This window comes from Geotrypetes seraphini, chromosome 2 (assembly GCF_902459505.1).
Source record: "Geotrypetes seraphini chromosome 2, aGeoSer1.1, whole genome shotgun sequence".
NCBI lineage: Eukaryota > Metazoa > Chordata > Amphibia > Gymnophiona > Dermophiidae > Geotrypetes > Geotrypetes seraphini.
The window spans coordinates 288,237,988-288,250,312 of NC_047085.1; the positions used below are offsets into that span (position 1 = coordinate 288,237,988).

General features: G+C 44.8%; 1 protein-coding gene across 1 annotated transcript in view; it reads right to left on the reverse strand.

Annotated features, from left to right (window-relative positions):
• The window catches only part of TRIP13 (thyroid hormone receptor interactor 13), a 178,499-nt gene that overhangs the window by 75,767 nt on the left and 90,407 nt on the right, over nt 1-12,325 (reverse strand). Inside the window, exon 7 of the mRNA XM_033929795.1 lies at nt 4,529-4,601. Coding sequence (XP_033785686.1) covers nt 4,529-4,601 — 73 coding nt within the window. The remainder of the gene's footprint in view (nt 1-4,528; nt 4,602-12,325) is intronic.

Here is a 12,325-nt window from a genome sequence, read left to right on the forward strand (position 1 = left end):
CTATACCACCTAAAACACAGTATTTTAAACAAAACTGCAGGTTCTATCAGTGCTACCCTAAAACACAGGATTTATAACAGTCTGTGTATCCTTTCTTTCATTTCTTTCTTTCTGCACTCAGGTCCAAGAATTGTCCCTTTATATCCCCTCCCTCTTTCCTTCCAATGTCCTTAGTGCCCGGTGCCTCCTTCCTATGTTTTTAGTGCCCCCAGTGCCTCCTTCCCATGTCCTTAGTGCCCCTTCCTGTCTTTAGTTCCCCCAATGCTTCCTTCCCATGTCTTTAGTGCCCCCAGTGCCTCCTTCCCAAGTCCTTAGTGCCCCTTCCTATGTCTTTAGTGCCCCCAGTGCCTTCTTCCCATCTCTTTAGTGCCCCCAGTGCCTCCTTCCTATGTCCCTCTCACTGCCTTCTACATTTTGTCCCACCCCTGAAGCCAGCCTGCTTGCCTGCCTACCTCCTTCCCTCCCTGCCGCACAAAAAAAAACTTTCCCTCCTTCCTTTCCCCTGTTCTTACCGCCCTGCTGCTGCTGCTAAAGTCAACAGGAAGTCTTTCCGACGTCAATTCTGACATCGGAGAGGAGGTTCTGGGCCAGCCAGGCAGCGATTTGCTGGCCCAGAACGTCCTCGCCGACGTCAGAATTGACATCTGACAGAAGACTTCCTGTCGGCTTTAGCAGCAGCAGCAGGGCAGTAAGAGCAGGGGACCGGGGGAAAGGAAGGAGGGAGGCTTTTTTTTTTTTTTTTTTGAGCGACAGGTAGGGGACAGGAAATGATCGCCTGTCCTGTTGTCCACGAGCACAACTTTGGGATAGAGAGTTGCGCTGGGACAGAAATCCCACCCGTCCCCACCCGTCCCCGCCAAAGTCCCACCCGTCCCCGCCAAAGTCCCACCCGTCCCCACCCGTCCCCGTGAGGAATCCCTCCGTCCCCACCCGTCCCCGCGAGGAATCCCCTCCGTCCCCACCCGTCCCTGCGAGGAATCCCCTCCGTCCCCGCCCGTCCATATAAACTTCAGAAATAGTTATTTCATTTAATTATGCTACTGAATTAAAGGCTCTGGTAGAAACCCATTTACAAATAAGCAAAAAGACTTTATTAATTTGAAAATATTAATTGGGAAGAATACATACTTTGCAAATGGGTTTCTACCAGAGCGTCTAATGTTTATAAATTTTTATCAACACAACTAATATACTACTTTATCCTGAAGCAAAATAAAAAAAAAGAAATATAATTCTTTTCCTACCTTTGTTGTCTGGTTTCTGCTTTCCTCATGTTCTCATTCAATTCCTTCCATCCACTGTCTCTCTTCCTTCTGCATCTTCCATTTGCTCTGTTACTGTGCCTCTCCCTTTCTTCCCCCTTCCAAATTGGTCTGGCACCCATCTTCTTCTCTCTGCTCCCCATAGTCTGGCATCTGTCTTCTTCCCTGCCAGTGTCTTCTCCCTACTCTCTCTTCCCCATTTCCTTTCAGCGTCCTTCTCCCCCCCATCTTCCCCATGTCCTGTCAGCGTCCTTCTCCCCCCTCTGTCTTCCACATGTGCTTTCAGTGTCCTTCTCCCCCCTCTGCTTCCCCATGTCCTTTCAGCGTCCTTCTCCCTCTCTGTCTTCCCCATGGCCTTTCAGCGTCCTTCTCCACCCCCCCGTCTTCCCCATGTCCTTTCAGTGTCCTTCTCCACCCCTTTGTCTTCCCCATGTGCTTTCAGCATCCTTCTCCACCCCTTTGTCTTCCCCATGTGCTTTCAGCATCCTTCTCCCCCCTCTGTCTTCCACAAGTGCTTTCAGAGTCCTTCCCCCCCGCCCTTCCCATGGCCTTTCAGCGTCCTTCTCCACCCCTTTGTCTTCCCCATGTCCTTTCAGCGTCCTTCTCCACCCCTTTGTCTTCCCCATGTGCTTTCAGCATCCTTCTCCCCCCTCTGTCTTCCACAAGTGCTTTCAGAGTCCTTCCCCCCCCCGCCCTTCCCATGGCCTTTCAGCGTCCTTCTCCACCCCTTTGTATTCCCCATGTGCTTTCAGCGTCCTTCTCCCTCCTCTGTCTTCAAGTGCTTTCAGAGTCCTTCCCCCCCTCCTCCCGTCTTCCCCATGGCCTTTCAGCGTCCTTCTCCCCACTCCTTCTCTACCGCCCCGGGTGCAGTACAGCCGGCCAGGTCCCCTTACTTTTGTGGCACTTCCTCGACCGACCGACAACAGCCCCGGTCCGACAAACCTCCCTGCCCTTAACTGCGAATCTAAATTACCTTATTACAGCTGCTGTAAGAAGATAATTTAGATTCGCGGCTACAGGGCAGGGAGGATTGTCGGACCGGGGCTGTTGTCGGTCGGTCGGGGAAGTGCCACAAAAGTAAGGGGACCTGGCCGGCTGTGCTGCAACCGGGGCGGGGTGTGGCGTGGCGTGGCGGGGTGTGGCGGGGCGGACCGCCCCCTCCCTTGGTAGCCACTCGAACCACGAGGCTACTCTCCTCCTTACCTGCACTGCCTGCAGCACAGAGCCAAACGGAAGTCTTCCCGACGTCAGCGCTGACGTCGGAGGGAGGGAGGGCTTTGTTTAAGCCCTCCCTCCCCTCCGACGTCAGCGCTGACGTCGGGAAGACTTCCGTTCGGCTCTGTGCTGCAACCAGAGAAAGTAGGGAGAAGAGCCGCGCGACTGAGTACATCCAGCTTTGTTTAAGCCCTCCCTCCCCTCCGACGTCAGCGCTGACGTCGGGAAGACTTCCGTTCGGCTCTGTGCTGCAAGCAGAGAAGGTAGGGAGAAGAGCCGCGCGACTGAGTACATCCAGCCCCGCAGGAACCCCGCGACCCTCGGAGGCGTCCCCACGGGATCCCCGCAACCCTAGGGGGCGTCCCCACGGGATCCCCGCGACCCTAGGGGGCGTCCCCACGGGATCCCCGTGACCCAAAGGGGGAACCCGCGGGTCCCGCGGGATTCCCGTCGTCCCCGTTCCCGTGCAGCTCTCTACTTTGGGACGCTGTCCCAAAGCTATGTGTGGGGAAAACGGGACAGGAGGTCTGAAAACGATCACCTTAATTTGCTGGCCCTGTGCGGACCGGCAGAAATTTCCTGCGGACTGGCACCGGATTGCGGACTGGTGGTTGAAGATCAGTGGTCTAGAACACTGTTCTTCAACTGCCGGTCCGCAGGAAATTTCTGCCGGTCTGCGCAGGGCCGGCAAAATTAAGGTGACCATAGGACCCGTTTTCAGGCTTCCTGTCCTGTTGTCCCCACACACAGCTTCGGGACGCCGAAATGTCCCATTTTTAGGGACAGCATCCCAAAGCTGTGCTCGGGGACAACGGGACAGGCGATCATTTCCTGTCCCTACCTGTCGTGCAAAAAACAAAAAAGCCTCCCTCCTTCCTTTCACCCGGTCTGCTGCTGCTAAAGCCGACAGGAAGTCTTCTTTCCAACGTCAATTCTGACATCGGAGAGGACGTTCTGGGCCAGCCAATTCCTGCCTGGCTGGCCTAGAACGTCCTCTCCGACGTCAGAATTGACGTCAGAAAGAAGACTTCATGTCGGCTTTAGCAGTAGCAGCAGCAGGGCGGTAAGATAGCAGCGGACTGGGGAAAGGAAGAAGGGAGGCCTTTTTTTTTTAATGCGCGGTAGGGAGGGAAGGAGGTAGGCAGGCAGACTGGCTTTGGCCAGGGAGGTACACAGGCAAACAGGCTGGCTTCGGGGGTGGGGGTAGGACAAAGTCTGGAAGGCAGTGAGAGGGACATAGGAAGAAGGCACTGGGGGCACTAAAGACAGGAAGGGGCACTAAGGACATGGGAAGGAGACACTGGGGGCACTAAAGATATGGGAAGGAGGCACTGGGGGCATTAAGGACATGGGAAGGAGGCACTAGGGGCACTAAAGACATGGGAAGGAGGCACTGGTGGCACTAAAGACATGGGAAGGAGGCACTAGGGGCACTAAAGACATGGGAAGGAAGCACTGGGGGCACTATGGACATGGGATGGAGGCACTGGGGGCACTAAGGACATGGGAAGAAAAGAGGGAGGGAATAGAAAGGGACAATTCTTGGGCCTGAGTGCAGAAAGAATGAAATGAAAGAAAGGATACACAGACAGAAGAAAATGCAATCAGAGACTCATGAAATCACCAGACAGCAAAGGCAGGAAAAATGGTTTTATTTTCAATTTAGTGATCAAAACGTGTCAGTTTTGAGAATTTATATCTGCTGTCTATATTTTGCACTATATTTGTCTATTTTTCTATAGTTACTGAGGTGGCTGAGCTCGCGGAGATGGGGCAGAAACGGGGCTTTTAAATTTTAGTCCTAGTAGTTTGCCAGTCCACAAAATAATTCTTTTATTTCTGCTAGTCCACGGGTGTAAAAAGGTTGAAAAACACTGGTCTAGAATGTCTCACCTATTTCATTGGAAATAACTTTTCCAAACCAATGAAAGATATGAATGATTCAGCAGCAAAGATCAATCGGCAGACTTTCAAATTACAAACTTTTTTTTCTTTTTTTAACAAGGAAAGAACAATCCAGTTTGCACCTAAACAGTAAAAATAGTAACTACCTGTAGGACAGTCTTATTGCCAACTTCTGAGCCAAGGCTTTACACAGTGAAGTTTTCCCCGTTCCTGGAGGGCCTTGTTGGTAGGATTTAAGATTTGGTAAGGTAAAAAAAAAAAAAAAAAAAGAACCTGTTAGTGAAAACACAATCAATTTAAGTATGATAAATTCATTTTAATGATTACATTACACAGCTTTTAGGAGAACAATTACACTGGCCAACACTCATTTTGGTGTCCGAAATGTTAGACCTGTTTCTGGGTATATTTGACCTGCTGATTCCAAAAATGGCACCAGTTTTCTCCTATCAGCTCTAATTATTGAGATACAGAACATGTGCCATATACCACTCTTCACTCTGCTCGCCCAATAAAAAATCAGGATATTTTAATGTAGTGTTTAAATTAATATCTTTTAAGCATGAATGAAACATGTAACTCCTTATATTATGGGATCACTCAAAAGGAATCATGTCATCTGCAGCTTATCCAAAACACAGCCATAAAGCTCATACATAAAGCCAGAAACACGACCATGCCACTCCTCTTCTTAGAGAAGCGCACTAGTTACCTGTCTAACATCGCACTACATATAAAATTCTCTTGCGTACCTTCAAAATTAAACTTGCGTGCTCTCCAGTATTTCTCAATAAACTCATCATTCCTTACTCCTCATCAAGGACCCTCAGATCAGCAGACCAGAACTTACAAACTTTTCCGCTACAGCCCCTACTCTCTGGAATGCCATGCCATCTCACCTTCGCCATGAAAATTCTCTTGATAAAATTCAGAACTAAACTCAAAACCTTCTTATTCCAAGACACATTCCATTGCGCTTGATAATATCCTCTAACTGCAACACACTCCATATAAAAAAACGCTTCTATGAAGCAACTCCTATCCCTTGGTGTTTTCCCCCACCCCTCATACTTCCATTTACTTTTATTTTTATGATGTAACACTAACTCTCCTTTCCCCCAACCCCTTCAAGTTCAGCTATGTCTTCATCTAATTCAGGGGTGTCAAAGTCCCTCCTCGAGAGCCGCAATCCAATTGGGTTTTCAGGATTTCCCCAATGAATATGCATGAGATCTATTATCATACAATGAAAGCAATGCATGCAAATAGATCTCATGCATATTCAATGGGGAAATCCTGAAAACCCAACTGGATTGCGGCCCTCGAGGATCGACATTTGACACCCCAGTTTTAGTTATAGACTTATTGAGGTTATTATTGACATCGGCCATATCAAAGCTCTAAGAAATTTCTTAGATCAATGATTAATATAAATTCTCTTTGCTATCTCACTAGATTACTAGCAGAGAGTGATTTGCTATTTATTCCTTGCTTTTATATTAATGTTAGCTCTATGAGAAATAGGAGTATTATTGTGAAAGGGTTAATTGAAGAATCCCAGGTGGGCTTTGGATTTATTTCTAAGACCTGTCTCAGCATTACTGATTGGGCTACCTTATTAGATCTTTGTCTCCCCCCCCCCCCCTCTGGATATAAGATTATAAATTCACCTAGGCTAGGAAAAAAGGGTGAAAGTTTAGCTGTGGTTTATAAGGAATTTTTTAAAATGTTGTTAAAGTTGATTCTTTGTGAGTTAAAGGGCTTGAACTGCTTTGCTTTAATTTTATGGACCCTTCAGTGTCTGGTTTGGTGTGATTTACATAGTCATCTAAAGACTATTCAATACAAAAAAGTGGCTTACCGTTAGCTCAAACTTCCCTAGCTGTACTTAAAGAATCTGGACCTAAATGAACAATAGACTTCTATGGTCTCTATCCGAATGCGGCAAGATGGATAAGGAGTAAGTATGTGTACACTGAGCGTTAGCTACCCAGGAGCGCTTACGGATTTAATTCAACACTGTTGTAATCCATATGGTTCTCAACTAGTAAACCATAGGACAACTTGGACCCCTGAGGAAGGAGTGTTTCTCCAAAACATGGACTGTGTTGGGTCCGGTACCCATGCACACGAGAGAATCTTTGGAACATATTTTATTGATTTTTAATAAAATTCCTGCAACTTGTACATTCCTCTCTGCAGTCTCTTTTTGTTTTTGGTTCTACCTGTTCACTGCAGACCCGTTGGATTTCTTTCTTTTTTTTTTTTGCTTATCTTATACTACATTCAGATTGTCTGAGTACAGGTCTTGTCTGACGATTGGGCAGACTTGATGGACCATGCAGGTCCATCTGTTGTCATTTACTATGTTTTAAATTCAACACACTCCTATGCATCACTTAGGATCTCCTAACAGGAAGAAAAAGACTTCAAGTGCTCACAAGTGAGCACCTGAAGTCTTTTTCTCCCTGTTAGGAGATCCTGAGGGATGCATAGGAGTGTGTTGAATTTAAGTACAGCAAGGGAAGTTTGAGCTAACGGCAAGCCACATTCTTGTATTGGATAGTCTTTAGATGACTTGTATTCTGTAGGGGACTTTAGTGATTTACATAGCAAATGATGGCAGATAAAGACCCAAATGATCCATCCAGTCTGCCCAACCATATATTCTCTATGATTTAAATTGTTCTTTTTCTTTAGATATTTCTAGACCAGAAACCCAGATTTTGTTGATTTACTATCCCTCAGACCAACGGAAAGAGTAAAGTAACTGAATTTTTGCCATAACAGTCAAGATTTTGATAGAGGACATAAACTTACATTTGGAAAATAGGAATGACCAAGAAATTGATGATTTTTATCTATTTTAGACTATTTTCAATTAATTATGGGTAGCTTAGTCCTGAAAAAGGATAAGCGGATTGCTTGGCAATCCTTACTGGTTCCCTCTCATATTTGTCTCTCTCTCTCTGGTGTCTTTTTCAAGCTGCGTTTGGTACGGAGGTTGCGTGATTATCTTTCTGGAGATAATTTTCACACTGTTGTCATACTGTTGATAACCCCTTTACTTGACTATTGTAACTCCATTTATTTGTGTTTGCCCAAATGTGTCTTGCGGTCATTGCAGCTAGTACAAAATGCTGCAGCTCAACTTATTGTTCAGGCATCTAAATATGATAACATCACTCCGATACTTCGTGAGCTTCACTGGTTGTCAATTGACATGCAGGTTGAGTTCAAAGTTCTCTGATCTTCAAAGTGCTTCAGTTTAACTGTCCAATGAGTGTTCACTCTTTGTTACAGTGGTATCGTCCTTCCCGTGAGTTACTGTCCTCTGATAAAAATTGTTTGGAAGTTCCTTCACTGGCGGTGGTGTGACTAATATGTAATCACAAGTCAATGTTCTCAATCCAGGGCACAATGCTTTCGAAAGCTCTTCCTTTACTTTTGCGCCAAACTAATATACTTTTGCATTTCAGAAATAGTTGGAGACTTTGCTGTATGAACGTTTGTTTGGTTCCAGTTTTAAGAATGTTTAAATTTTTCTGTTTTGTATTTTGTATGCAATGTGATTTTGTGTTTGTTTTTAGCCAATTGTGTATGTTACTCTGTTACTCACCTAGATTTGTGGATAGGTAGGTTATAAATAATTTTAAATAAATAAAATAAATAAATATTTAAAAGTTAGAGATGTTAACTAGAAAAAGATTCTTTGATCAGATCATATTTTGTGGATTTTATACTGTTACTTAAAATGTCTTCTACAGATTGTGCTCCAACTACAATATTGACAGCACGATACCCAGTTGCTGATCCGGCACAATCAATGTCCACATTCAAAAGATTAGGGGCTGGGGAGTCCATCCCAAATGATTTTTAACCAAATCGAGGGGTTTTGACGCAGAAAGTAAACTTAGGAAAAAAGATCATTTAAAATCCAAGATGGCTGCCACCAGCGAATTCATGCCAAAAACAGCAAACATAAACAATAGCAATTTTGGGGTCTGAGGAGGTGTAGGACCTGAATCCTACTTTGGAAAATGAAAAACAAATTTTAAAACAATCCACAAGTCACCCCTGAAGTTCCCATAGGAAATAATGGAGGATTGTTAGTTCTACAGTGCCTTGCCTGTCAGCAATTTTAACAGAAGCTGAATGGAGAAAAAGGACTTTCTGCCTAAGAAACTTCTCCAAATGACCAGAGTTGAAGATCTTCAGACTGCCAGCTGGCTGGACACCGACAATGACCTCCGCCCCCACAGATACTCACCACACGGTCAGGGGCGGGAAAGTCACTCTGCTCCATGAAACTCAAGTGGGTTTCGCTCCAGATGCACCTGTGCTTAAAACCCGTAACAAGGTCAGCGGGCAAGCAAATTCCCAGGGGAAGGGACCCTGAGTTTAAGAAGGTGTGGCACACAGCAGGCTGGCTCCACAGATCCACCAAAGTTTCTCTGTGAAGCAGCAGTCCGGCACCTTTGACAGGGGACCACCGGGAAGGGGTCTCAAGGTACTGAAACCACTGAGAAAGCGAACTTTAAGCAAAAAAAACCAAACAAACAAGAAAAAAGAAGCAACTGCAACTGACTTAACTGGATATGTTTGCTAGCTCTCAGGCTAAAGGGGTGAAGCATGTGCTCAGAAAAATGTCTGGATTTCTGCAACTCCTGGATTGCGGGTTGGGATCGAACACTTAGCATATAGAATCTGGAAGGGATGTAAAAAACTACATTGGCTGCCCATAACCACGAGGATCAAGTTTAAACTAGGTATCACTGTCTAAGATCCTGAGAGGAAATGCCCCCGCCTACCTAACAAAGTTAACTATAATACTCGAGTGTGCCTCCAACAGATATTCTACCAGAAATCTTTTCTACCTAAAATTTCCAGCATGCAACAATATAAAATCTAACAGGCAAATTACCTTATCCATTCAAAATCAATTAGCAAAATGCTGGTACCAACTACTACTTACACTATGATCTTGTGACCACTATCTTAGGTTCCAAAAACTTTTAAAAGCATTTCTCTACCAAGATAGGAAACCAACCCTGAATTAACTGAATGGTTAGGAAATTATAAGGTTAGGAAATTATCCCCTTGTATGCTTCTATCGGTATCCTCTCATCCTTTTTTAGTTCTTTTGTCCTCTGTAGTCCCTGCCTTTAGCTTCATGTCCTCTCCCTACACTGTGAAGGTCCTTTTGTAACCCGTTCTGAACTATTGGGAGGACGGGATAGAAATCGAAATAAATAAATGGCAATTGTAAAAGCCCATTCGTAAACTGTCTAATGCAACTCCAGGGACAAAACAAAGAGTCAACGATGACGTACTTGTAACTATGTATTTGTAACTACAACCTAATTATATTAATAGTTATACTGATCTACCTATACTAGCAACCACATTTAACGTCCATGTCAAACTGTCCTTTGTAACTTCCTGGTAACTGACTCAACCTCTTCTAATGTAATCCAACCTTGAACTGAATAGGTAAAGGCGGAATAGAAAACCTGATTAACATAACATTGCTACTGTTATTTCCTATGTTGAAGAAGTGAGTTACTCTCTCTGTCTTACAGAGAATATGGCGGAATAAAAATCACTAATGTAATGTAATATGTGGAAAATCTTTTAGGCTTTTAGGAATTTCTACATCTAAAACATTACATTATATTACATTGGTATCTTCTATCCCGCCAATACCTTTCAGTTCTAGGCGGTTTACAACAAGAGTTGGCCTGGTCATTTCCAGGGAGAATACATGGTTAATAAATGTAGTATGCGTCGGAATCTGTGGAGGGTCGATCAGGTTTAGTTAGATCATTTGACAAATTTCTTGAATAGAAAAGTTTTAAGTTCTTTCCTGAATGTTTTGTAATTGGGCGTCATAGTCAGCAGATTGGAGAGGTGGCGGTTTAGTTTCGCTGTTCTGGTGGCTAATAGTCCGTCGTATATTTTTGCTTTGTATACCTTTGATTAGGGGGGTGGGTAAAGTGTGCATGAGTTCTCCTTGGTCTGGATGTATTTTTCCTAATTAGGCGATTGCTCAGATAGCTTGGTCTGTTTCCATTTAGGGCTTTGAATAGGGTGCAGTAGAATTTGTATTGTATGCGGGCTTGTACTGGGAGCCAGTGTGAATCTCGGAATGTGGTGGTAATGTGGTCATATTTTTTCAGCGAGTAAATCAGTCTAAGAGCTGTATTTTGGACTGTTTGTAATTGTTTTAGCATGTTGATTGGGCATGACTCAGTTACCACCACCAATATGTCCATTCACTATCCACACCGTGTTCCTCAAAATGCCACACTAAATTATAGTGTGGTAGCGGTCCTCATGGGAACCTTTGTACGGTGTAATTTTTCTAAAAAATAAACCAATAATTTCATTTGGACAGTTCTGGCGAATACTTTAAAGATTTAGCTAATGCTAGGTTTTTGAACTGTTCTGCATTCTCCTTCCCCGACCCTGATGAAAGAGTGAAACACGTCGGTGGTGATTGAGGCAGAGCTGTTCTAAGCTAAGTGGCATTTTTGCATATTTATTAGGAAGTTAAGACTATACATTCAAACATGAGCACTGGCACTTTATAAATGACTATAAATAGATATGACTAGAGATTTTTAGCATCAGAATGTCCAAATGAAATTATTGGTTTATTTATTAGAAAAATACACCGTACAAAGGTTCCCATGAGGACCGCTACCACACTATAATTTAGTGTGGCATTCTGTGGAACACGGTGTGGATAGTGAATGGACATATTGGTAGTGGTAACTAAGTATTGATGAGCTAATTAATTTGAAGTTTTGTGCATTATTGGATTGGGCATGACAGCATTTTATGTTTTAAGTGTCACAAAATGTCACTATAAGCCTGTGTGCAGATTTAACTCTGAGCACTTTTTAAAATAATACACATATTTTGTATGATTACCGTATTTCCCCATGTATAGGCCACCCCACATGATAGGCTGCCCCATTGTATAGGCCGCAGAAAATGCTGAGCTACATTTTAAAACTGCTAGATAAGCTAACCCATTTTACTAGCTGCAGCTTATCTAACAGTAGCTGAACTTTTATAAAATCATCTCCACCCCCCCGGTACCTTTTTAAATCTCCCTTGCATAACTCCCTCGCTGGATGAATGCCGGCTGCAGCCTCCAATCCTGCAGCCAGTGGTGCAGTACAGGGGCAAACTTTCGGCATCCAGCCTGGCCCCGTGCTGCTTCCAGAATGGCTACCATCAGTTCTCACGGCGTGGGGCCAAGCTGGATGCCGAAAAGATCGCTCCTGCCTTGCAACGCTGGCCGTGAGATTGTAGGAGGCAGTTGTCCAGCGAGGGAAGTATGTAAGGATTTAAAAAGGTACAGGGGGAATGATTTAAAAAGGTACCGGGGATGGGAGGAATGATTTACAGGGAGGATGATTTACATGGGGGGATGTCTTTAGAAAGGCTGCCCCAAGCCGAACCCAGTACTCATGTTTGTAAAATTCATGTATAAGCCACGGTCTATACATAGGGAAATACGATAATGATTAGGAAGCTTTGTGAAAGTAATCCGCTATAATAAAACCCTTAGCGCACTTCAAACTCCATGTGTCCGTGATCCATGACTCCGTGCTGCGCATGCGCACTGCCTGCCTCAGCTGATTTCCTGCCCCGATCTCCGACTCCAGCTGAATTCTGCCTTCTGACTACGCTACCGCTTCCGAGATGCCTCTTCTTCTCACCCCTGGACCAGCAGCGGCAGAAGCTGCAGTTTCATCAAGCAGCCACGGGGCATCTGCTAGGCCGGCCCACTATGATAATGCAAGGCGGGCCGGCCTAGTAAAAATCCTGAGGCTGCCCAGCCTAGCAGATGCTGGACAGGGAGCAGGGAAGGTAGAAGGAGTACTACTGGACAGGGGGGAGGTAAAAGTAATGGAAAAGGGCTTCTGCTG